Source organism: Peromyscus eremicus, chromosome 10 (assembly GCF_949786415.1).
Source record: "Peromyscus eremicus chromosome 10, PerEre_H2_v1, whole genome shotgun sequence".
Taxonomy (NCBI): domain Eukaryota; kingdom Metazoa; phylum Chordata; class Mammalia; order Rodentia; family Cricetidae; genus Peromyscus; species Peromyscus eremicus.
In genome coordinates, this window is record NC_081426.1 from 8050552 (window position 1) to 8077524 (window position 26973).

Below are 26973 nucleotides of genomic sequence, written 5' to 3' on the forward strand. Positions count from 1 at the left end.
TGACAAGATTTTCTGTAGCGAGCAGACACTAAGTATAGGCCTGTGGCCATCCGATGCCCACTGCAGCTACTCAAGGCTGTGAAGGCAATGCCAAAGTGGCAGGGACAGAAGCAAACGACTAAGGTTTGCTGGCTACAAGTAAAACTTAACAAGTATTAAAATTTAAATCACAATTTTCATGTGTCGTAAAACATTCTAATTTTCTTAGTATATAAATATGAAGCCTACTTTTAGTAAGTAGCTGCTGGCTTTTTAAGAACCACTAGTAGGTAGGTTGTAGTTTGCCACTTCTTGGGTTAGACCAAGGCTTTGAGACTTAAACAGCAAATCACACACGTAAGGCTCTTTTTCAGAATTAAGCCTATTAGTCCCCTGTAACGACAAGACATTTCTTGTCCTTCCTTTGTTCTAAGCTAATCTGGATGAACCTGGGAGCATTTATCAATCATAGCACATATACACAGACAAGCCATCAAAGTGTGGCTACAGGGAATGGTTTCTATAGTCACATCCTCTTCCACTGGCCATAAAAGAAGGGTTGGCAAAATGTGACCCTCGGGCCAAGTCTGACCCACCTGTATTAGGGGTGGGTGAGTTAGGAATGGCTTTTACCTTTAACTGACACATAGCCTGAGCTGGTCTTGGAACCCACAATCCTCTTGTCTCGGACTCAGAAGTGTGGGATTACAGGTGTACAGCTCCTAGACCTGGAAGCTCTGACATTTTTAAGGACTGGTGACCTAGAACACTGGCCTGCAGAGCCTGTCACTAACGTCTGGCTAGCTCTCCAGTCTGTCGTTCAGTGTCCAGACTGCTGCTTGGTATCAACTCTCATGGCAAGTCTGTATTACCACTGAAGTTTTATTAACTGTTTCTTTCTTCAAAAATTGTTTCTCAAAGTAAAACAATCCTTCTTACTTTTCAGCAGCTACAAAAAGCCAGCATTAATCACTACAACAAACCAACCCTGCAGACATCTCTTATGCTATAAAATTCACCTTTAAAAACAAGAAGGAAAGGAACATTTATTGACACCTACTGTATTAGGTATGTCAGATAAACACATTAAAATTTCACAGCTTTGAAAAATATTACTTTAATCCTTATTTATTTCATTTTATTGGTTATTTTTTTTGGGGGGGGAGGGGAGCAAGGAATGATTTTTGCTCTTTTTTCCTGAGACAGGTTCTCATGCAACCCAAGTTGGCCTTGACTTCCTGATGACCTTGCCTCCAATTCCTAAGTGCTAGGATTAGAGTTTGTAACAGTTTCCTAATTCATCTCAAAGCCTGTTAGTTACATCTACCCCACATTTATCTAATTCTAACACCTATAATCTTTTCAATAACCTACATTTACTCAAACCCTCTGGTATCATTTTATGATCTTCACATTTATCTGTACCACTGTTTATGTAACATATAATACCTCCCCTGCCACACTTTGTACAGGGGTTCAAGCCCAGGGCCTTTAGCATACTAAGTGGGATGCTCTTCTACTGAACTACTTCCGAGTTTTATTACCTTTTTTTTAGATTCACTAAGGCTAGTAAGTAGCATGTTAGCTTTACTTTAGACAGTGCAGCATTAAGGAAATTAGTTTGATGTACTATGTAATACAGCAACGAAAACAAAATTACCAATCTGAGAATGAGTTTCCTAAGCCAGCTCATATAGTAAACTCTAAACAACCTATGCCAACCAGGGGGAACGGAAGTCACCTTCCAGTCTTTCCAATTCCCTCAAGCTGTTTCCTCTGGATAGAAGGTTGTTCCTTCAAGGCACCAGGATTTCTGAACTTTCTTGCATTTTCACAAAGCACTGGGGAAGAGCGAGAGGCCAATATTCTCTGAATTCTACATACTCCTTTTTAGTACCTATCTCATTCACATGAAAAAACTCTCAGGTACACGTCTTTATCTTTTATATTGTTTGTGTGTATCTATGTGCATTTGTCCAGAGTACAGAGTGAGCATGAGATGTCCTGGAGCAGGAGTTAGTTGTGAGCTATCCAATCTAGTAGGTTATGGGAACTCTGCAAGATCAGTAGGCACTCTTTAACTGCTGGGCCACTTTCTTCAGGCTCAGGTACACTTCCAAGCTTTCCCTTAGTAAACAGAATGGCACATCTAAAATACACTGGAGTGTGTCCAACTTGTCTTTCTCTATCCTGTGACTTCAGGCACCCTTAAGCGAGGTCCACACTCTGCCCCACTCCTCACTCAACAGTGTCTCTAAGTGTACCCTTTCTTTGTCAGAACACTGCAGGCTGTAGAAGCTGTTGTATGGTCTGTCAGGAAAAGAAACACCTTTCGAGTTGCTTATGTAGTGAAATGGTAACTCAGAATTTTTGGTACTTCCATGATTGCTGTGAGGATAAAATATTTCATATGTATATTACTAGTCACAGTTTCTTCTGAGTTGTTACAATTCTGACTGGTTTCTTATAGTAGTGTTAATCCCACCCATCATTATCTTAGGGAAGCAATGGCATCAGCTGGTGGATAAAGGCTTATGAGTAATATTTTACCATGAAACAATCAAGATGCATTAGGCTATGAATACCAGTATCTGATTGAATTCCTCTTCTAACTGCATACCCACTATGTAACCTACTCTAACTTTCCTTGTAGGTTATGGAGAATGTGATGGCCTGACTCTGAAATATTTGGACACCCATTTCCATTCTTCTGGAGATGAACAAACTGGCAAGCAGTTTAAGATTTACATTTGTTTCACACGTGATCACTATGTGTAGCATGTATGGATCTGCTCCTGGTGGACTGGTAAAGCTAGCTTTGGATCTGTATCAGATATCAGGGGTGGTCTGAAATATATTCACTCTTAGAAAGGAAAACGGCCATTTTCAAGTCTCCCTAAAAAGAAGCAGGAATCAGAGTGTGCTTTCTACATGAATACCATGAATTTGTATATGTTTAATTTAGCCAATGAAAGAAAGCAGTTTTAGGGGCTGGAGAGATGGCCTGGCAGTTCAGAGCATGTACTGCTCTTACAGAGGACCAGGGGTTTGAGTCCTAGTATGAGTATGGTGGCTCACAGCACCTGTAACTCTAGTCCCAGGGCTCTGTCTTCTGGCTCCCCCAGGCACCAGACACACACTGGTGCACAGACATGTGTAGGCAAACATTCACACTCACACAATAAATCAATCTTTAATAAATGTGTAGCAACACACCTGGCCTTTAACCAGTTTTAGCTAAGTGTTGAGGCATGCCCCTACAATTCCAGCACTATTGCAGCAGCAACAAGTGGACCTCTGTGATGCCAGCCTGTCTACACTGAATTGGACAGCCAGGCTATACAGTGTTGTTTTGTTTTCTAAGTATATGTTACTTGCAAAGAATTTTTTTCTTTAACACATTCAGAAAAATTTCATAATGTTAAATGCTAAAGGTACAAGATCCTTGTTTTGTCACTGAAAATGAAAATTTAAATGATGATGAAATTTAACATTTAACTTTTATCCAAGCATCCTATTATTTATTTTGCTCATAAACTTTGGGACATAAAGTGATTAATTATAGTTTGCCAATACCATTTTCTATGCTACTTAAAAAAATTCTAATCATAAGCTGGGCAAGGTCAAGAATACCTTTAATACCTGCACTAAGAAAGCAATGGAAAGCAGATCTCTGAGTTAGAGGCCAGTGTGGTCTATAGTGTAAGGAGTCAGGGCTACATAGAGATACCATATGTCAACAAATAAAGCAAAAAATTGCATGATCATTATAATTTCACCCTTACAAATGTATTTAACTTAGAAAGCAAAAGCACCCCATAATTTCATCCTTATGCAATGACAGTATTATTCACTTGTTTTTGTTTGTTTTTAGACAGGATCTCACTGTGTAGCTCTGGCTGTCCTAGAACTCACTATGTAAACCAGGCGGGCTTTGAACTCAAGAGTCTCTGTTTCTCAAGTGCTGGGATTAAAGGTGTGCACAACCACTCTTGGCCTTATGCCTGTTACTAAGGGTGATACTCTACTCCTTTGTAAGAATGTGGTTTTAATCTCTGTATTACTTGTTCACCCTGAGTGCTAGGGATTGAACCCAATACCTGAGTTTACTGCTGGATCACTGAACTACATACCTTTCAAGTCTGTTTTCCATATAACTCAAGGAATGTTATCTAGTTTGTTTTGAAGACTATATAATACAAATGAAATGTCTTACTAAACTATGCTCTTATTGATGGACATTTTTGTTTTCAATTCCCCACACTGTGAATGAAGTGAAAATAAACAGCCTCTGTATGTTGTCCTACATTGTTACAAACAGAATAAATTTCTGCTTCTGTTATGCTCAGGCCAAAGGGAAGAATATGTTAAGTTTTAAACGACAATGCCAAATTTGCCTCCCCCAACTGGTAACACTCCATTCATTAGCTCTTCTTTTCTTAGTCTCTGAAAATTGGGAATGGCCCAAACATGTCCACCCTCCCCACCCCAGGATAAATGATTGCTTGCTTTTTCATTAATGAGTGTGGGCAAATTCTCATATGGATGACAAACACTTTTTTTGTGTGTTATGTGTGTGTGGTATGAAATAACTATTCACGTCCTGATTTTGCTTAGTTTTCATTTTACTAAAGCCTAAAACCATTTTGTGTTTTGGTAGGCATTTTTCTATTAAGTCTGGCAACACTTTCCCAGTAGCTACTTGTGATTTTTTTTTTTTTTTTTTTTTTGGTTGATTTATTTTTTGAGACACTGCCTTACCATGTAGCTCTGGCTAGCCTTGAACTCACAGAGATCTGCTGGGATTAAAAGCATATGCCACCATTCTAGGCTGCTAGTTTGTATTTTAATTTATGACGTTTTTACAACTACTATTAATAATTTCAATTCCATGTAACCAAAAATGTCTTAGGTTTATTGTTTCTGGTTTTTATGCCCTGCTAAACATGGTCGGTGGTTTCTGTTTGTGTGTTTGTATGCATGTGTGGTTGGTGCAAGTGCGTGTGCTTCTGAGGAGGCTGCTGGGGTCCTTTTCTCTTCACCTCCGCCTTACTCCTCTGTGGAGTGAGGGCAGGGTCTCAGGCAGCCCAGGCTGGCATCAAACTTGCTATGTAGTCAACAGCTATCTTGAGTTCTTGATCTTTTTGCCTTACCGCCCAAGTGTATGGGCCACCATGTTGCTAATACCACCTCTACTCTATTAACTGGAAATTATCTTTAGTGTCTACTAAATATGTGTGTTTGGTGGTCTTTTTTTCCACTGTTTGAATCATTCTAGTTTACTTTTGTGAAAGGACAGAAAATATATTTACAAAATGAAAGTAAAAGGACAAAGAGTTGAATGAAACTGTGGTGGTCTAGAGGGAATCAAGTGATACTTTTGTTTTTTGTTGATGGATGTCTATGTAACCATGGTGGCAGGGAACACCCAATTTTCTTCCTTAGCAAGAGTGCTGGGCTCACAGGCATGAGCATGTTTTGTTCAGTTGCCCATATAAAAACAACAAGGAGTTTTCTTCAAAACTGGCAATCACTCGCAACCCAACACAGGTTTTGAGACAAATCTTTATGTTTGGTAATAATATTTTAATATTCTGATCTTTACACTAACTTCAAAAGCTCAGTTTAAACTTACCCCTTTCCATTTTTTCCTTAGTCATACAAATCAGAATTACCAACTCTCTTCACTACTGCTGTCATTAATGTGAGTTTGGTTCTCCAGAGCCCTTTCTTAGGTACCTTTCCTTGGAAACAGTTGTCTTAGCTAGAAAATTAATGTCAAACTCGGGGGCATAATTTTTCCATATACTATTGATTTTTAAGTCTGTCTAAATTACTAAAAGGATATCCAGTTTTCCACATTAGCCAGGAATGGACCAATAAACTTTCAATTTCTTGCTTTGTGGTTTGGGTTTGTATCTAGTTTTGTCCTGAAAAACCAGCATTTGGCTATTTAAAATTTAGTTTGGCTGGAATTACATAAAATAGTTCCTTTTCTCACGTTTTGAATTTTTAACCCTTCCAACATGGCTAGTTAACTACCATACTGTAGATAACAGCAAGCTGAGAATACACGCATCACTATAGAACATTCCATAAAACTGTGTAGATACAAAAAACTAAGTAAGGCAGAATCAACAGTGCTTCATGATTATGAGTGATGTGGATCTGGCATGTGAGTCAAGTGTGTCCTTCCTCTCCCTTTTACTTATGCTTGTTTTTGTGGACAGTTTCACTCTGTGGGCCAGGTAGACCTTAATGTCTGGCCATCTTCCTGCCACAGCCTCCTGAGTGCTGAGATTACAGGTGTGGTGATTCAGGCATGAGCTACGACATCCAGCTACCCTTCTCCATTCTTAATTTCCATGAAAGTACATATTTGTGTCGATAAACGAGATACTCAAAAAAAAAAAAAAACCAGCAGAACATTTATTACTTGGTCAAAGTTGTCCAAGTATCAAGAACAGCTCTTCACACACTTTGTTATAAATTATATAAACATAATTACCTGGAAGTTCTCCAAAGGTCAGCATCTTTGGAAACAACTCTTATTTTGAGCACAAAGGCTATACTATCAGAACTCCTGAGTATTCTTTTACACCTGGCCGTTGTTATTGCTAGTTTCAGACTTTTACCAAGTGCCACAACCCAGATGCATAATTCTGAAGCAGACGATCTGCCCAAAGTCTTACCTCCCCACATCTTGGCATCAGCCATAGATACGTAGGTATGATCAGATAAGTGAAGGAACAGCCCTTCAAATCTGAAGATGCTCTAATCACTTACCAATAAGATGATTTTTCTGAAGAGAAGTTATCCCTGACAGCTGTAACCACTTCTTTCTTCCTTGATAATGAAATCTAGGGTTGGATCATACCTATTGCCCTACCTGGAATGGGCCAAAACCTTTCCCACAGGAAAGGGGATTGTGGCTGAGATGGAACACAAAGAGGACTTCTGGGGCATGGTAATAGTCTATTTCTTGAGCTAAGTGGTGGTTTCATAAGGATTACTCCCCACACTCTAAAATGAAACTATAGAGACCAGAGAGGATCCTGGCCCATCTTTGATAAAATTAGAAGGCAGGTAGGTCATACAGAGCCTCAGAAATTCTAGGTCCTGACCTTGGAGAGAGGGATTAAACAGTCTTTGAAGTTTTTCTCCCCCTACATAACTCACTGAAGGATTTGTTTTCTGTTGCTCGTGTTGTTCTTTCAAATGTGTCTTCTCAGTTTATGAGACTTACCTCCTAGTTACTCATATATGCACCTCTGCTTCACGCTGCCAAGCCCACTCAGCTCTGCTGGCACCACCAGCTCCAAAGCACAGCTGGTACTAAGGATTTCAACTCACCCTCCAGACAGGGCCAGGGAAGTCTGTTTCTAACTGTTCTCCCTAAGCAAGGCAGTCTGGTTTTTAATTCTGCTGTCAAGATGGTAGACTTGGACTTCTGTGTACAAAGTGATGATTAGCCCTGCTCCATGCTCCTTAATAGGCCAGCTGAAACTCTAGGCAGAACTATTCAATGGAAACCAGTAAGTTGGTGTTTTCTTAATAAAAATTAAAATATTCCCGAGAATACTAATTAATATTTTTAAACATTCACTTTAAAAAAGAAAAAAAATAAAGGGATTGTCATATATTTTTTTCCCCTTCCTGAATGGCTAGGGGCTTAAAATAATTCAGTGGAATTTACTGCTCATCTTTTATACTTACTCAGCTTAACTAATGTTTCAGTAAATTTTTCACAGTTGATTGCAACTCGGCATAATAGATGGATGAACTGATGATAAGAAAAGAAGTAGTCTAGCAGCATACGATCATAAACGTCATCTTTGCCCTGAAGGTTAAAGATGATAAAATGGTTGCACTTAAATTGTATAATAAAGAGCATATTTTGTGCAAATGTAATAAGATTAAGTAAAAAGCTAATTAAATCTTTAACTTCTATAAGAATCTAGTTTTAAATTCCAAATTTCTAGTGTTGTTAAGATCATAATTGTCGTAGGTTTACTGTCAGTGTGCAAATGCTATCAATTATAATTACCATCATTTCTATATACTTTAATAGAGTAAAAGTACTGAGATTTTAGCATGTCACACTTTAGCTCTATAAACATATCATCAAGAAGAATGAGTTATATTTGATTTTTGAAAGATTTGAGGGTATTTCTGTAAGGGTAACTATAATGTTAATTATTTTTAATATTTTATAATGGAGAATTGCTCAAATATACTTAAGATCCAAAACCAGTAGGCAAGAGAGAGTGTGGATGAAGGTGTGGGTGAAGAAAGCTAAGGGGAAAAATGTTTTTAAAAAATGTTAAAACTAACATATCTTGTGTTAATATAGCTTGTCTCTATAATTTAGGATTGACGCTATTTTAGAATAAGCATTAGAGAACAGGAACCAGATGATAAATATATCAAACAGTGACATTATGGGTAGGTTAAGGAGAATATGGTTATAGGGACAGTAAAAGAGGTCTTGATTATATGGCCAAATTAAAAACATTCCAAGTACCTAATTTGACTCTGTAGATTTAGATGCAGGATACAACTATAATTTAGCCTAGTAAAAAACTAAGGTTTACTATTAAGCTATTTTTTTAGAAGAAGAAAAAAAAATCTTAACTTGTGCTTACTGTTGATTTTGCAAATATCAACATTTCAGAGCACTTAAAGGAAAAAATCCAAATGAATCTAATATTAGGATTCATGAAACGTTCACATAAATCTAACAGACTCAACAGCCAGGGGGAAATCTCAGATTACCTTGTGCTATAGAAATACGGTTTTCCTGGCATCCCAACATACCTTACTGGTTTCCACCATTGTGGGCAAGAGGCACATATTGAGTTCAGGGCGCGGAGGCCGAATATTGCTTTTCCCTCCTATTAGCTTGATATTTTCTCGACAAGGGAAATAAGGTCCAAGAGACACTAAGACATTAAAAGTGTACAATAAGAATAAATGGAAAAAATAAATCTCGAAGCTTCAGTGTGCAGAATGATTACATGCCAACCATATTCAAATATTATGTTAGAGAAATACGTACTTGGTATATTACTGTGATGGTAAGTGCAATGGTTGTGTTGTAGGAAGGGAACCAGAGTATGAAGAAAATCATGGGGACTCAAAAGGACAAGTTCCTTGAGGACATCTGAAAATGAAAACAATTTGGAGTATTAAAACACTGGGGTTAGATTTACTCACTACTTTTGAACTCACAAATCCTGATGAGGTGGTAGTGTGCTGAGTACTACAAACTGGGCTCCTAACAGAGGGAGAAACTGTCTAATGCCCAACTCTGGATGAAAAGCTGTGATAACCACAGCAGAGGGCCATTACTTAAACCAAGAATTTACAACACTATCACCATTCTCCACATTTTCCTTGCTTACTTGTAGACACAGTCTAGTCATATAGCAATATACCCTGATTATTTATCTTTATCAAGTCCATCACAACAGCTTGGAACCGAGAGATACCTGATAAAATCTGCAGTCCACTATTAAAGTTTTATGATATTGGCTGGACTAAGCCTCACTCACTAATCACACAAGAGTAAATTTCATCATGGGTAACTAGTTGTTTATGTTATTTTGAGAAATTACAAAGAGTTAACAGTCTATAACACTCACTACTTCAAGTGGTTCCTAAGGTAGTAAAAAACTTCACTCTATATTTAAAATGAAGATTCTTCTAGCAGCTATGTATTATCATTCTATAAGTAATCAGTCACAAAGGTGTTATACTCAAGAGTCAATAAAGTTACTAAGAAATGCTTTTAAGGCCGAAGACCCACAGTAAAGCAACTAACCTTATCTTTTACACTGTGAATTCCACTTTGGAAATAACGACATAATTCTACCATGTACATATAGGATCGGAAGATTATTTAGAGCTGCAAGAAACCTACAAACAACTGAAGGAGACCCAGATACTCTGCCCACAAACACGGTAACACTAGCATGTTAAGAAAAAACTTGTTTTTCTTAGGACCTGCTTGTCTGTGAGTTATACAGACGAGTATCACTGTTTTCCAAACACTATGATGTAATGTCACAACTTCAAAAACAAAAGAAAAAGTGAAACAAACACCAGAAATATTTACCTACAACTTTTATTTTTCAAGCAACTTACCTATGCAAGCATTTCTTAGTTCTGGAGGGCTATAGGAATTAAGAAGGGTTAGAAGTTTATGGGCAAATTCAATTCTCTCCTGCCACTGGATTAATGCTTGCTTCACATCTGCAAACAGAAAAGCATATGTAAATGGGCGTTTGAATGATCACAGCTCCTCACAAAATTTCCTTTCTGCTGTAATACTAACATTGCAAGTTTCAAATTAATTACATAACAACATGTTTGGTGAAAGCTAAGTGGTTAATTTCATGAGATCATAAGATTACTACATTAAACCGCTCTGCTTTTTTCTAGGGGGTAGAGGAGAGACTGGATCTGGCTAAGTATAGCCCAGGATGGCCTAGAACTTTCAATCCTCCTGGGCCACCCTCCTGAGGGTGAGGATTATAGGTATGTGTTTAACATGTTACATCTTGAGATACTGCACTTTCTAGAATCAGAAAGTTATTTTTTATACTTATTTCTATTGAAATTAAAAATTACCTAATCTGAGCTATGAAGGTTAAAAAAAAAATTCAACTTATTACTGTGTGTGGAAGATTTTCTAATCTTCCAAATATTGACTGCTACAGAATGCTTTGCCTATTGTTTTCTAGCAGATATAAATAAAATATATAAAAACATTCTACCTTTACATTGAGGACATGGTAAACATTGCCCAATATTAGCTAGTTCAGGAACCATCGGCACAGAAACTAGTAAGACGAACAAAAACCCAAAACTCACTTTAATGGCAGCAAAATGGTAGCAAAAACAAAAAGTAAAATGACCAAACCTTTTCTTTGAAGATATGGGCGTGTAGACTTCAGAACCGAAAGGAATATTGACAGAAGCTCTACTAAGTCTCCAGTGACATGGCAAGCTGTAGCTTCATGATACATCATGTGCAGTGTGTTGAAAGACTACAAGTGATTTAGGAAATAAAAAATTTAAAATCCTTAATTTCATTCTACTTTAGACATAAAATAGTAATGCTTACCTCCTAAAGGTATTTCCAGACTCAGACTGTGTGTGTGTGTACAGCAAGTGTTTTGTTTTCTAACTCAAACTGCTCCATTTATCTACTCTGTATATGTAAATGCATATGTGTGTGCATGTCAGGTATCATCTTCAATCATTCGTCATCTTTTTAAAGAAAACTTCTTGAAAACATTTTTATGTCTGTGTATGTGCCTGTGAAGGTCAGAAGACAATTTAGACAGCATGGCGTTCTCCTTCCATTGTGTGGATCCTTTAGTGTTCAAACTCAGATTGTCAAGCTTACGGAGAATTACCTTTACCTACTGAGCAATCCCCATATACATTTTTTTTAAATTCTGTTTTGTGCCGGATAGTGGTGATACATGCCTTAGTCCCAACACTTGGGAGGCAGAACCAGGCAGATCTCTGTGTGTTCAAGGCTAGCCTGGTCTACAGAGTGAGTTCCAGGACAGCCAAGACTACACAGACAAATCCTGTCTCAAAAAAAAAAACAAAAACAAAACAAACAAACAAAAATTCTGATCTGTTCTAAGACTGCAGCCTTAGAAATAAGCAAGAAGCATGCACTGACCAGAAGAGTGGCAAGACCAGGGGGCTGTATTAGCTACCTTTCCAGGGTCTGTGTACAAAGAGAGTAGTAACTTAAATTAAATGTTTAGTTCTTTTTTATTTTACCATATAAGAAAGCATCCCTTCTTTTAATCCTCTCAAGTCAGTTTATTATAGTTCATACATTATTCAAAGTTCAAAATTCTGAGCCTAGGTTCTGTGGCAGTCCATAATATGAAGGCTGTATCGTACATATTTAACCTGTAAACTGGAAGGACAGGAATTGTATCTCTCTTGCTATATTCCTTTGCCTAGCATAATATATAGCACAGAGTAGACATATCAATCCTCAAACAGAGCCGAAACTTCCTTGCCTTTGGGCTCAGGGAGTCATTTATTTGAATATTTTCATATTTACCACTGGCAAGTCCAAATTCTTCAAAGTGTAGTTTCTTTTTTTTTTTTTTTTTAAAGATTTATTTATTTACTATGTATACAGCATGTATGACTGCAGGCCAGAAGAGGGCACCAGATCTCATTACAGATGGTTGTGAGCCACCATGTGGTTGCTGGGAATTGAACTCAGGACCTTTGGAAGAGCAGTCAGTGCTCTTAACCTCTGAGCCATCTCTCCAGCCCCAAAGTGTAGTTTCTTATTCGATAACACTATTCACTAAAAAATCAACAATACATCTGAATTCGTGCAGTACTTTCTACATGCACCATTTTATCTTATCTCCAGCATGAGAGTAAAGAGCATGATATATTTCTAGTGGCTTTACACCATCTCTCACTTGTGAACTAAGAACCATGGAAAGCATGCCGCCAGATTTCAGTCCTAGGCAAGTCTCAGGGCCTTCTGTTTTCATTCCACCAAATAAGCTTTTGTGAAATAGTGTGTAACCTTGATTACAAATCACATGATTTTCATTTTTATTTACAAAGTGAAATCACTAAAACTAGTCTATTTCAAATAAACCTAACTATTAAATAAGGGTAACCTATAAACCCCTGCCACCTCTAAGACAGTTCACCAGACATTCTTTATATACAAGCACTAATGTCCTGGAAAAAGTATTCAAACGAGATACATTCATAGTGAAAGGCAATAGAATATTTACCTCAGTCATCAGGATTAACCCTCGATTAAATACCACAAGCAGTCTGTCTTCGTCAGACTCTAATAGTATTCTGAAGGCACTAGAAGAATAGAGATAGTCCAATTTGAACAGAACAGAACAATCTGGTGATGACTAACAGAAGTAAACAAAACTGACTTGAGCTTCTGTCTTTTCTATCACATCAAAGAAACTGGCTACATCTACTGCTTGTTTTCTAAATGTGTTAAAAATTATTTATTTTTATTTCATGTGCATTGGTGTCTTGCCTGCAGGTGTGTCTGTGTGAGAGTGTCGTATCTCCTGGAAATAGAGTCACAGACAGTTGTGAGCTGGGAATTGAACCAGGTCCCCTGGAAGAGCAGCCAGTGCTCTTAAGTGCTGATCCGTCTTTCCAGCCCTTGTTTTTAATTCTAGGAGACTTTGTTATGTGGCTCAGACCAGCCTCCAGTCTGTGCAGTCCTCCTGCCCTGGCTTCCCTAAGTGCAATTACAAGCATGTACACTATTTCTTAGTAATGCAGAACTGAACGAGCAGCCCAAGTATGAAATCTAAAAACACTCTGAAATCTCAAGATTATTAACCTGTCAGTTGGCACTCAACTGTGGGATATTTTAGATTTCCAGATTATGGATGTCCAGAAAATTTTCCAAAGTTAAAAAAAAAAGTTCTCTCAAATCAGAAACACTCCTACTTCTAAGCACTCTGGACATACTAAGGGAGACTCAACCTGAAAAAGGAAATAAAAAAATCTTGCCATGTAATTTAGAGGGAAATGTGTCTACTAATATCTAATCACTTCTTCATCCACAATGGCAAGAGAAAGGTAAGATGAGAGTATTTTTAAATTTCAGTATACCAATGCTGACTTTTTTTTTTTTTTTTAATAATGAGTTTGGGCTCGAGAGATGGCTCAGTGGTTAAGAGCACTGGGTGCTTTGCAGCTACTGACTGTCTGTAACTCCAGTTCCAGGGGACCCAAAATCCAATGGCAAAACAATAATGCACATTAAAAAAAAAAAAAAAAAAAAAAAAAAAAAAAAAAAAAAAAGATTTAAACAATGAGTTTATACCTTCAACTCTTAGGTTCTGTATTCCGAAAGCATTCATCAGCTTGGGGAAGAAAGGGTAATATGGGGGTGGGGATGGGGTGGGGAGAACAAACCTGAAAACCCTAAGAATAGGTTAGGACCACACTATCTGAGTAGACACAACTTTACTCCTTCACTTCCACTACATGCTTCCTTTCTTTACTCAACAAGCAGCAGAACTCCAACACTTCAATGGGAAACGCTGCAAACAATAAACCTTTAGAAAACAATGTCTTCAAACTGAACGCAAACACTGAAGAGAGTTCCTCTAAACAGATTTGGCAGAAATGCTTATTTCATTTTGTAGACTACTGAAGACTCTGAAGGAGATATTCTAAAAAAATTCTCTCTTGGGTTCATTAGTTTAAGGTCCCAGTGAAGACTTCAAGAAAGCACACCCAAAACTGTGCCCACTGAAGGGCCTCAACGAGTCCCCTTTTCTCCAGGCCTCCTCAGCACTGTAAAAAACTGGGCAGAATTCTACTTCTATAGGTAAAGGAAATAAAATGTGATTTGTGGCAGTTTTTTCTAAGTAATTCAGTCAATTCTACGGCTCGGAACAATTTATTGCATAGATGGTTCTATTATTTTTGCTAATCCCATGGATAAGAAAGCCAAACAGATCTGAGAAAAACAGAAGCGATATTAACAGTCAGACTCATCTTAACATGCAAAGGCTGTCTCCAGAGGTCTCTAGACTGGAACTATCCAAGTAGTTGATGGATTGTCACAAACGTGAACCTTCAGACATGAAGGACTCTTTAAACCCCCAAATCTGATACTAATAAAAGACACACCAATACAAACCAAAAGAAAAAAACTGTTCAAAGTAGGTAAAATTCTTCCTAAGTACAGAAATGTTTCCCCAATAACCTTGACAAATTTGTAAATTGGGGGGAGTGGGAAGGAGGGCATTAGAGCCCTGCTGGTAGAGTGCCTGCTAACGTTCATGAAGTCCATGGGTTTAACCCAACACTACAAAAAACAGAAGAGTGGCGTGCATCTGTTATCTTAGAACTTAAGAGGTAGACGCATGAGGAGCAGAGGTTCAAGGTCATCCTTAGCTACATGGTGCAAGTAAAAGGCCAACTTAGGCTTCATCAGACTCTGTATTTAAAACAATAATAATAAATAATTTTTAAAAGAACAGGCTTTTAGTTATAAATAATAATTTTCTCTTTCAGTGCCAAAAGGTCCCATGTTCTCACTTGGAAAACCAACCCCCCCTCCAAAAAAAAAAAAAATCACAAAGTATCTTTTTACCTTATTAAAGTAGTCCAACAAGAGCGGCCATCTAAGCAACGTAAATAACAGCTTATAGTTGTTTTCTTAAACTGTTTAATATCTTCTAATTCTTCTTCTCGCATGTCTGGCCTCTGAGCTATAAACAGCTGCATTAAGTTAAACAGTTCTTCCACAGCCTGAAAGAGGCAAATATGCAAAATGATCATTTTTCAATCTTTCAATATTTTGATTATCTGTTCCCCATTTCTGAATGAATATTCATTAGCCAACTACTAAAACTCATTAGCCAACTATAAAAATCATAGGTTAATCACACAACTAAAGGAACCAGTTATCAAAGTCAGTAATGAAATCTACTTAAAATTTGAATACGTTATATACTATCACATGATAGTCTAACCTTTGACATTATAAAGCTCATATCTGAGAACCATGTAATCAAGTTACTCAAATAAAAACCTTATGTTTTACCATATTCATGACTTTGTGATAAGCAGTATTCATAACTATCCTGGAGTTAATGTAGCTGCATATGGACACGCCTGTATGATCCTTAAAATTAAAATTCACAAAGATTCAACACTATAAATAAAAGTCTTTTTTTTTCAGATAAAAGTCTTAATGTTGTTTAAAACACTAGCATTTTAAATTCAAAGGTGCATATAGCAATAGGCTGTACGTATCCTCTGTTCCATTCCTTTAATAAACAAGAAACCATTAATTTGTTTTAAAGACTTTTAAAAACATGCATTTATTTTGGGAAAGGGGGACAAATATGAATGGAAGTCAGAGGACACCTTTCAGAAGTCAATTCTTTCCTTCCACAATGTGGATCCCAGGGATCACACTGAGGTCATTCATCAGGCTTAGTGGCAAATGACTTTTCCCTCAAAGGCATCTCACTTGCTTTGTCTTAATGATTTTGAACACTTAAATTAATATTGTTTCTGAGACACACCTTTGTATCAACATTTAGAATAATCATTCTAGACTCATGGTTAGTGATGAAATATGGGAATTAATATTTAGTGAAATCATTAGCTGTGATTGTTATGAATTTATTTATACAAATGTGAATAGTTGAGCTTCTAACATATTTATTAATGAACTAAACTGCATAGCTTTATACTTTTCTCAGCAAAATTTTACAACACAAATTTTCATGAAAATTTCTAATAACGGAATTCAACCAAAACCACGCTTCCATCTGACTGACAGAAACCAACTCAAGAGGACAGGCATTTTCACTCAGGCAACTCTTACCACTGGCGTATGCAACTCTGGGTATCCCAGTAACTAAGTTAAATGCTATTTATGTGAGCCATGATGGAAACAAACTGACTGAAAATAAATACTATCATGATCGATTCAGCTTGCGACAGACACTCTCATCTGTTCCCTTCATTTTCTATCCTTAGCTTTGAACTTTATGATACTGAATGAACATATTTTCTTTCTTTCTGAACTGGAGATTACACTATTCTTTCCGGGTAAGAGATTCTAAACTCACTATACGATCAGTGAAGAACATTTTAATCTAATAAAGGATAGTTTACAAAGGAGAGACAAAGGTGAAGCATAACAACCAGGAATGATATTACATACAGGGAAAATACAACATGAAAAGAAGTACTCTGGAAAGAAAAGGGATAAGGTTGGAACTGTATGTACATATAAGCTAATGGATTATCCCTCTGAAATATGGAGAAACACCACTACAGAATACTACTACTAAAAAAACGGTATAGCTCACACATTACCAAGTATACAGACCTTGATAATGAATATCTAATTAAATTTTATAAATGTCTATGTGTTTTTTGCATGCATGTTCATGTGGGAGGCCAGAGGTGTCTGTCATATTCCCCTGGAGCTGGAGTTATAGGCAGTTCCAAGCTGCCTGGTGTGAAGGTTGGGATACAAACTCTGGTCCTTTGGAAAGACAGTACACATCCTTGACTGTGGAGTCCTGTCTCTAGCCCCTGAATACCTAACTGTAAAATAATACTCCCTTGAGCTATCCTGACCTTTTCAGTAGGCACACATTAAAGATATATTTACAAAACATAAATTTGGGTTGGCAATATTTGCTTAGCATGGTCAAGGTTCTGGATCTGTTCTCCAGCATTGCCAAACAAAAGTTAGAAACAAAACAATATAAAAATCACATATTTAAAAAGGTTATGTGCCATTGTAAGCAAAACTGTAACGTCAGTCTAACAAAATAGAATCACTTATTTTATCAATTATGCTGCATTTATATAAGGGTATTTAAGAAATGCTAAGTCTTTAAAGATGGTTAGGATGGGGCTGGAGAGATGCTCAGAGGTTAAGGCCACTGGGTCTGATTCCCGTCACCCACATGGCAGCTTGCAACCATTTACAACTCCAGTACCAAGGGATTCTGCCCCCTCTTCTGGCTCCAATGGGCACCAGGCTTGAATGTGGTGCACAGACAAAACACCCATACACATAAGGTAAAATTTTAAAGAAAAATATTATTAAAAGAAAAAAACCAAAAAGGCTGGGAGGCGGGTGTAGCTCAGTTGCTAAGCACATGAACACGAGCATGGGTTCAATTCCCAGCAATGAAAGACAAAATGAGTGAATGATTAAAGTTAGACTATTCTGTATTTAATCATTTCTTAAATGGGTAAAAATGTACTCACTCCAGGGTACTGGCTGGCATGTGGTGTAAGGTTCTTAAAGGCCCACTGGATGTTCTGGTGAGAAGCCAGTTGACGAGTGAACGCAGGCGATTGCTCACAGCAGAGCCTCAGAATGCCGTAGTAGGCAGGCAGCATCCCACGGTTAAAAAGCACCACATCCTGATCATCATGGTCAGCAAGGATGTAATTGAAGGCAATGTTCTTGGTTACCACTGGGTTTTGAACAATAAGGCGGATATTCTCTGGACAGTCAGCACACACATTGTACCAAAATGAAAGCAAAGCCTGTTTATTGTGATTTGTAGCTATTGCTGGCTCAGAAAGCTTAGGCTGGAAAAGGTTCCACAAATCCATGAAATATGTGGAAAACATCAGCTTCTCAGTTTTGGAAATTAAACAGTAAGTCATAAAGCTAAAATAGGGCACTAGCTTTGTAGTGCCATGAACAGCAGCATCAACATAAAGTTTGGCTCTTGAGAGCAAACCAAGGAGCACGTTGTAGACCTGATGTAGGACTACTGTTGTGTCTGGACTGAGTGGAAGGTCACGGGTTGGGATGTGCAAAGACCTTGTTGACCGGAACATCTGGCGGAATGAATTGCTTGGTATAAGGGACACCAGAAGATAAGCTGCAGCTATAAAATGTAAAACAAAACTGTCAGATCCTTGTAAGATTTAAGTAGACTGAAGAGCAGTTATTAAACACAAAACCACTCTTCCCTTTATCAATAAAAATGAATAAAAATTAAGGGACATGACATCTCTTAAATATCCTTCTGATTTACCTTTGGTCCAGAGAAAGATTCCCACAGGATAACGGAGGTACAACCTTCCTTCCATTCCGCCACTGCTGTACTTTAAGTGGCCACACTAATCACCATTACAGAAACTGTTGTTCTTTTTATTCGGAGACAGACACTCATGCTACTCAAGCTAACCCTGAATTCCTGACTCTCTTCCTGAATCTCCTAAGCACTGGCTATCAGAACTAGTTTTCAACCTATTTGTTCAGGTTTTCCACAATGTAGAATTCTCCTATCTTATAATCTATTTTTTCCTAAGAAATAGTATGACTTAAGAAAGAGAAAAAAAACAGCATTTAGAACAAAAAGGCCTACCATAACATACTTGATACCACTGAATCATTTAATGTTTTAGGTCTTAGATCAGGTGTTACTTTACAATCACCCTAGTAAGTTACTTTGTAACAATTTAAAGATAATGCCATATAACCCACTTAATAATACCTACTAAGTTTATGTACGCCCCGATAGAACGCCAGTTCTCTAGAGTCCCTGCCCATGCATGCTCTGGGTAGCACAGGCTGCTCTACATGCCCCCCGCACTGCTGCAGGATGTCAAGGGCTGCGATTAAAGGCACTAACTGGCTACAAAGTCTTTGAAAAGACTCATTTCTGAGGTTCCTCCCTGCTTTGGAGAACTGCTTCTCAATGAAACTGTTTGCTCCTTCTTCCTTGCCAAAAGTCTTCTCAAGGATAAACTAGAACTTAAGAGACTCCCATGGTATGCATGTCATTAAGCCTATAATTAATATTCACTTATTAGATGATTCCATCTGCACAAGCTAAGAATTGAACTGGATTATCAGGTCTTGTTTAGTAAGTACTATGAAACCTGGAAGAAATCTACTTCCACTGCTACATAGTAAGTCTTCGACTTTGGGGGTATTTTGTTTGTTTTGTTTTTTGAGACAGGGTTTCTCTGCACAGCCTTGGCCATTCTGGATGTCAATATGTAGATCAGGCTGGCCTTGAATTCACAGGTGTCTGCTTGCCTCTGCCTGCCAAGTGCTGATACTGACTACGCCTTACCTATTTTAGTACTTGGTGACTCAAGTTTTCTTTTCTCAACATTCAGTTATTTGTTAAAGTTATTTTGTAGTTTTTATAAGTCCTCTAAGTTTTTTATTTATGTTATTTGAATTGTTATTTTAAACTATCAGTCTTTTCAAATATTTGGACACTAATATTAAAAGCACTTTCTTTTTTCAGTTTTCACTGCTTTAAATTTTTTTTCCCCTGGTTTTTCGAAACAGGGCTTCTCTGTTGTGGTTTTGGTGCCTGTCCTGGATCTCACTCTGTAGATCAGGCTGGCCTTGAACTCACAGAGATCCACCTGCCTCTGCCTCCCGAGGGCTGGGATTAAAGGCATGCGCCACTACCGCCCAGTTGTACTGCTGTAATTTTAAAATAGTACTTAACAATTTGTTTCTTAACTGAAGGCTTTTGTTTTAAGAGACAGGGTTTGCTAAGCTGCTCAACTGGTATTTTAAGAGTAATCCTTCTGCCTCAATCACGGAGACTACAGGACTACAAGCAGCATACTACCATGTCAGGATCCTCACTGACAGGTTTACAAGTAATGTCATTGGCCATGTCTACTTTGGACAAACGACTTACAGGAAAGTCCTGAAATGGCATTATAAAAATTAGAGGGAGGGGACATATTTTTCCTAAAGGATCTTTGTGAGTTTTGTTTTTCATTTGAGACAGGGTTTCTCTTTGTAGCCCTGGCTGTCTTGGAACTTGCTCTGTAGACCAGACTGGCCTCAAATTCAGAGATCTGCCTGCCTCTACCTCCCTAATGCTGGGATTAAAGGTGTGCACCACAACCACCTGGATTCTTAAAGGATCTTGGCACAAACTGCTATGGCCTTTTGTGAGAATATTACAGTATCAGTACTATGTAGAAGAACTCATTTCCACAGTACTATCATGAACATCAATGTAACATCTGGCTAAATAAAACTTAAGGGACTGTGAGGTTAAAGTATGTAAGGGAAAGCAAGATTGTCTAATGACAATCCACGGGGTAACATCCACTGAAAAGCCTTTCTCTCAAATAAATATCTGACTTAAGACAGGTGCCACACACAATTCCTATATCACTCTCACCAAGTTTCTACTACCATTAACATCTATTATGATCATGCTAACTTATTATGACTAAGGAACTAACAAAGGTGAATTACTATTTACTCTACACCTTAAATCTCACTACTTTGTGCCCCATGGTGCTTTTGTTTGCCTCCAGGATCCTGTCTAGATACACACCATTTTAATTAGCATCACCTTAAGCTCTTCTTGGTTCCACAGTTTCTCAGACTCCTCGTCTCTGATAACTGTGGTAGTTCAGAGTGTCTCTCAAAGCGAGGTTATCTGAGGTTTATGATGGTTAAGCTCGGGACTAGGGGTTGGGGAAAAAGACCACAGACTGCAGTATGTCAGGCGTGCACTCTTAGGAGCCCTGACCACTTGCCTGATTGTCAGCTTCCTTCTCACACTCCTCCTTTCTACTCTTCAAGTGCATCCCTAACCTTCTACCAAGGAGAAGGTTAGTTCACCTCCTGGGGAGTAGACACATTATTCTGTCTTCTCTTTGATGGATCTGTTTATCTTTATTTGCTGACCTGGGTGGTGCCTGCATGTATGTCTGTGCACCAGCTGGTGCCTGGTGCCAGCTGAAGCCACAAGAGGGTGTCAGATCTCTCAGAACTGGAGTCACAGGAGGGTGTGAGCTGCCACATGAGTGCTGGGAATCAGCATGAACTTATGAATATCATCTTATACTTTGGATTAGAACACAGAGTGTTATATTACTTGTTACTGGAATTGTGGTTTTAGCAATTGAAGTTCTCTCAGGAGTTCTGTGTCCCTTGGACAGGGCCACATTATTTAGTATATGGAGCACTTCTTTACTTAATACACTGTTCTCATCTTTAAGGCACCAGCTCATCTTGATTATTACCTGCCCTAAAATTGATCTTTTCTCTAAAGAGCCATGAATTTGTATTTTATTGGGAAATGGTGTTTAAAAACAACATCTGGATATGAGATGTGCTTCTGACTTCTGGCCCTCTCTTCTGGGAAACAGCATTTCACTGACTGAAGAAATTCCCAAAACTAATTACTTTGATTTCATTTCTTTGAACTATCAAAAGTGAATACATTGTTTATTAACAAAGAGTTTTCTGTCTTGTAAAACGTCTTTTTTTGCGGTATGTACACCTGTCTTCCAGTAATTACTGTTCATTCTCCAATGACTTGTACACAAAAGATGTGTATTACTTAACTCTCATCATTACATCCATGATTTTTGTCTTAATTACTATTTTAATCTTAGCCTTTAATCAAGAGTTACTTTGTTTTGTTTTGTTTTTTCAAGACAGGGTCTCACTATGTAGCTCTCTCTGGCTGTCCTGGAATCAAGAGTTACTTTTAAGAAGGAATTTTCTCATCTTCTCCTTTCTTCAGTAACACTTAAAAATAAAACAAAAACACAGTAGATACTCATAGTATCACGATTTTCAAATACTAAAAAGACAAAAACGAAAATACTGGCCGTCTCTGATCCCTCTCAGTTTGACACAATAATGAGTCTTATCACTGAGTTACCTCCAACCACCCCCACCAAAAAACCCTAAAAATCAAACCAACAAACAGTAGAACAAACCTAAAGTTTGGAACAATAAATAATTAGCTAAATTTTAAACATTTGACTTACAAGTCCTGACTCTAGGATAATTGTGAGCCAAAAGAAACCGCTCGACCCAGTTTTCCATATTCTGAAGGACCCAGCTGTGTGCCAGCTTATTTCGGGGTGTCTGCACTGCCAACCAGTCCAGACACTGAGAAGGATTGTACTCAATAACCTACGAACGAAATGACAAGAGCAGGACATAAGGCAGCAGAACATGCAATCGATGTTCACTTTCTTTTGGTAAATGTCAGCAAGTAATCAGGTGAAGTTTTCTTTTTAGATTTTGTTTGTATAAATGTTTTGCCTACCTACAAGCATATATACATGTGCACCATGTGTGTGCCTGTTCCTGAGGAAGTCAGAAGAGGGTGTCAGATCCCCTGGAACTAGTTATATGAGTAGTTATGAGCCACCACTGGGTGCTGGAAATTGAACCTGGGTCCTCTGCAAAAACAAGTGTTCTTAACTACTGGGCCATTTCTCCAGCCACTATTTTTTCTTTTCCTTTAAACTAGTTTTTACAGAAGTTTTACTCATATTTTCCTTCCATGCTCAAAAGCAGGAAAAGCTCAGGAAAATTTGTTGCTAGTTCACAAAATTTAAAATAACCCAGGACAAACAGGAGAATCCAATGGACTTGCTAAGTTTATTAATTTACTTAAACATATCTTTGTTGGTGATATGGCTTGGTGATAGAATACTGGAATAGCATGAACTAAATCCTGGATTTTATCCCCAGCATTGACAGGGAGGAGAAAGCCCTTTTAATTTTCTAGAGTTTCTCATCTGTCTTTTTCTTACTCTATGTCCAAACTATTACTAGTACATGAGAATGTAAAGGAGCTCAATGAATGGCTATGAAGATTCTTTTCATGGGAATGGGAAGTATAGTTATCTAGAGCAGTGGATGACAATCTCTGGACTGTAGGCTAAATTCCATGGCTGTTTATGCTGTCATTTTATTGGAACATTGCCAAGCTTACTATTTATTGCCTCATAGATGGCTTTTAGGTTACAGCAACATGAAATGTGTAATTTTAAACATTTGGCCCAATAGAAAAAGGGTTTACTAAACTCTGCTCTAGAGCTTTTCCAGTCCTCACCAAGAAATCTGTTCTGACAGCAATGACTCTGCAGGGAAATAAGCAGTACTTGACATCTCTTTTACCTGTTCAACTGGTAAAACCAATTGGTCTATATTTCTGGGGCTTCTAGCTGCTATGTGGAATTTCCCTTGAGAAAGATTATTCTTAATGACAACTTCATACTGTTTGAAGTCATTTGATCAAAGAACAAGAAACAGAAATGTAATGGTGGTAGCAGTACAAAAAAGGGGTGGGTACGAAATATCTGTACTTTCCACTCAATTTTGCTATATTTTGTTTTGCTTTAACTAAAATTACTCTGCAAAAATTAAAATAAAGAACAACAGGAAAATCTCTGGGAGAATAAAAGACTTGAAGCATGTACTTCAAGACTTACCTCCCATATCCTTTGCAGAATGTAAGATGCAAAGGGAGGCATTCCTGGAGGTCCCCCAGCAAATTCCATTAGCATGGTCAACAATTTAAAGAAAGGGTTCGCTGCCTGTAAGACACACGCATCTTTGTGAGACACACACTCTCAGCTTCATTTAGATCTGTTCAGCTGAGCGGGCAGAACTTAGTAAGCACTCCCGCATATGAATGTCAACCACCACAAATGGTGGTTGACATTCATATGCATATATTTATGGTATAGGTAACATTTTGAAATATATATACACTGTGTAATGGCTAAATACAGCTAATTAACATGTGTTATCTCACATATTTATCTTGTTTTGTAGTTTAAAACAAATCTATTCTCAAAGCATTTTTCAAGTACCCAGTATGTTAGTTGTTATAGTTCAAGATTGTAAAAGCAATCTCTGGAATTCACTTCTCCTGTCTTAATTTTCAATAAATTTTATCAATGAGAAACAAGTATGTTTTATTGAAAACCTTGTATTACTTCCTGTAGCAATTTCTGATCCCTAAAGAAAGTACTTTATTTTGATCTTGAACATGTACTACAGTAGCTAACGGCTTCTATTTTTATGAAAAATGACCCCCTTTTTTGGAGGAGGGTGAAGGGAGGTGGGGTTTGAGATGGGGTCTCTCTATGTAGCTCTGGCTGTCTTGGAACTCACTACAAAGACCAGACTGGCCTTGGACTTATAGAGATCCACCTTCTTTTGCCTCCTGAGTGCTGAGATTGCTAAATGCTATATAATAAAAATACTCATGATTCTGTACTGTGTCATCCATATATTCTTACACATACACAGAGTTCTAGATAGTTTATGATATATGCTTAAAGCCAAACAACTTTGAAGCTTGGCATATAAGTAGCACTCTGATACACTGAATTTACATGTACAAATTCATATTTTGTTGGAGAATTATATTTGCAATAAAAAGAGAATTGAATGTAAGTTCAAATTATATACTTATTAGAACACTCTCACATACCTCAGGTGTCAACTTTGCTATTGAAGTGAAAAGCATAGATACGATCTGAAACAGAAAAAGCAGGATTTCAGAATATTCTTTTAAAAATTATCAAAAGAGCTGAAGACTGCTTTTAGTACTTACATGTTCTGCAAGTCGGTTATTGTATCGACACAGGCTAAAAATTAGATTACAAGTTTGTCTTATATTGATGCCATCACGAATATGTTGAAATAAGAAGGGAAATCCCTGTTAAAAAGAAAAGTTGTTCATTTAAGAACTGTTACATTATTTTTAGAATGATTAAACTGTTTAATATAGTCAAGGTATTACCTTTCCTCCTGTTAATGCAGCCATGTCAGTCTGTGACAATGTCAAATGCCTACAAGAAAATATTAGTGGAAATAAATCTTTTCCATGTGTACTACTTTGTAGCTATTAACAGCATGACATGCATGAAACCTGTCAACTCTATTATAACCGTATCAACTGCCATCATAAATTTGGGGGAGGGAAGTGTTTGATGGCTAGATTTGCTTGCTAAGCATCTCAGGTAATTTTCCAAGATTTGAATATTTTCAAGTCTACTTTATTTCCATTTCATTAAATCAATAGAATTAGTATATTAAAATGCTAGGATGGGTCTAATTTTATTTTAACAGCTGTTTTTCTGACATGTCTTTAAAATAAAATGAAATTCTAAGAAATATTAGTTTTATCACATAATTTAAAGTTAATACATGTAACTTACACAAAAATTCAGATGTATTTAAAAAAAAATAGGATAGTGTCAAGTATCCCATCACTCAAGTTCAAATTTACCCAAATCTTAGCCAATCCTGTTTCACTTTTACCAACAGCCATTCAATATGCATTATTCTGAGGCAAATTCCAGGTATTTTATCATTTAATCCATAATCTCAATACATATCTCAGGTAAATTTCAAAAAACATAACCATAGTACCATTATTCATGCCTAAAGTAAAGCAACAAATCCTTACTATCTTACAATATCAGTGTACAAATTTCCTAAGGTGTCTAAAAAATATGTTAGTTAATTTGTTTCAATCTGGATCTGAATGAAAGTCTTTTGTTACAATTGGTTTTAATGTCTTTAAAACTTTTAATCTACTGGTCTCCCTTGGCACTTCACTGCAACTTATCCATTGAAGAAAGCAGCTTGTTTGTCCTGTAGCGATTCCAATATTTATGTTTTGCTAATTGTATCCTGATGGTGCTGTTTTATCACATTCCTCTGCTCCCGTAAAATGGTAGGCAGATCTAAAGACTTGATTAGATCTACGCTTCGCTTTGTAATCAAGGGGTTTTTTGTAGGTGGTGATCTGGACTTTCCTCAGGGAGACACATAATGACATTTTCCACCAGTGATGACCTTGGAAGCATTATTTCACTTAGGGTCACAAGAGAGTGATTTTCTAATTCCAACACTCCTTGTTCATTTATTAGTTGAAACAGCTCTGTATTGATGAACTTTCCCTCATCCACCACTCGGTCGACATGAACTTTTTATTTCTTGCAGGCAAGATAAACATCCTTTACACCATTTCCTTTCCAGTTTTCAAAATAAAGATTGGATTTCTCAGTATATTTCAAAGGTTGCCAACAAGTTTTCAAGTTTTCTTTTATGGTATCATTCTGAGCTTATCAATGTAAACATCTTGATGTGTTTTACATTCCATCACAGTTATTCTTACTTTTGATGTATACCTTGTCCAACATAAAATCGACAGTAACTCCTAAAGTACACTGATGAGTTCTTTAAACATGACCCCAGAGGAGTCTATTTCATCTCTGTGCTTCTTAAAATAAAAAACATTCCAAGATTCTCACTCATTTCTTGCCCAGTACCTGAGCACATAATACTTTCAGAATAATTCTAATTATATTAGCAACAACATGATTATTAAGACAGCTTAAAATAATTTTGCAATTACTCCTGGTCCTTCATATACATCCTGTTAGAAACTGACAGTTAGCATGTTCTTTAACTCCTCTCAGTGGCTGTATCACCCCTACTGTTGATTTAAGATACTGCTGCTTCTTAAGTACTCACAATTACACAAAACATTTACAGTATTCGAAAGCTAAAGCTACAAAACAAAAATTTCGTTTAGTTTTGTCAAACTTCCATTTCTGTACTCTCCACCTTGTTTTCTCTCAAAATCATACTATTGATGATTTGATTTATAGTTAATTCTT

The 26973-nt window shown here is 37.3% G+C and overlaps 1 protein-coding gene across 3 annotated transcripts in view; it reads right to left on the minus strand.

Moving 5' to 3' along the window:
- The window catches only part of Usp34 (ubiquitin specific peptidase 34), a 192867-nt gene that overhangs the window by 6268 nt on the left and 159626 nt on the right, over nt 1-26973 (minus strand). For 2 of the 3 annotated variants that reach the window (XM_059275316.1, XM_059275315.1), the window contains exons 62-74: nt 25086-25134; nt 24897-25001; nt 24774-24818; nt 23764-23868; nt 22306-22453; nt 17782-18416; nt 15131-15288; nt 12780-12858; nt 10904-11030; nt 10126-10233; nt 9038-9142; nt 8797-8921; nt 7696-7819 (exon numbers count right to left, since the gene is read on the minus strand). In XM_059275316.1, the coding sequence (XP_059131299.1) occupies nt 7696-7819; nt 8797-8921; nt 9038-9142; nt 10126-10233; nt 10904-11030; nt 12780-12858; nt 15131-15288; nt 17782-18416; nt 22306-22453; nt 23764-23868; nt 24774-24818; nt 24897-25001; nt 25086-25134 (1913 nt within the window). The remainder of the gene's footprint in view (nt 1-7695; nt 7820-8796; nt 8922-9037; nt 9143-10125; nt 10234-10903; nt 11031-12779; nt 12859-15130; nt 15289-17781; nt 18417-22305; nt 22454-23763; nt 23869-24773; nt 24819-24896; nt 25002-25085; nt 25135-26973) is intronic. The other variant, XM_059275318.1, reaches the window with a different exon arrangement.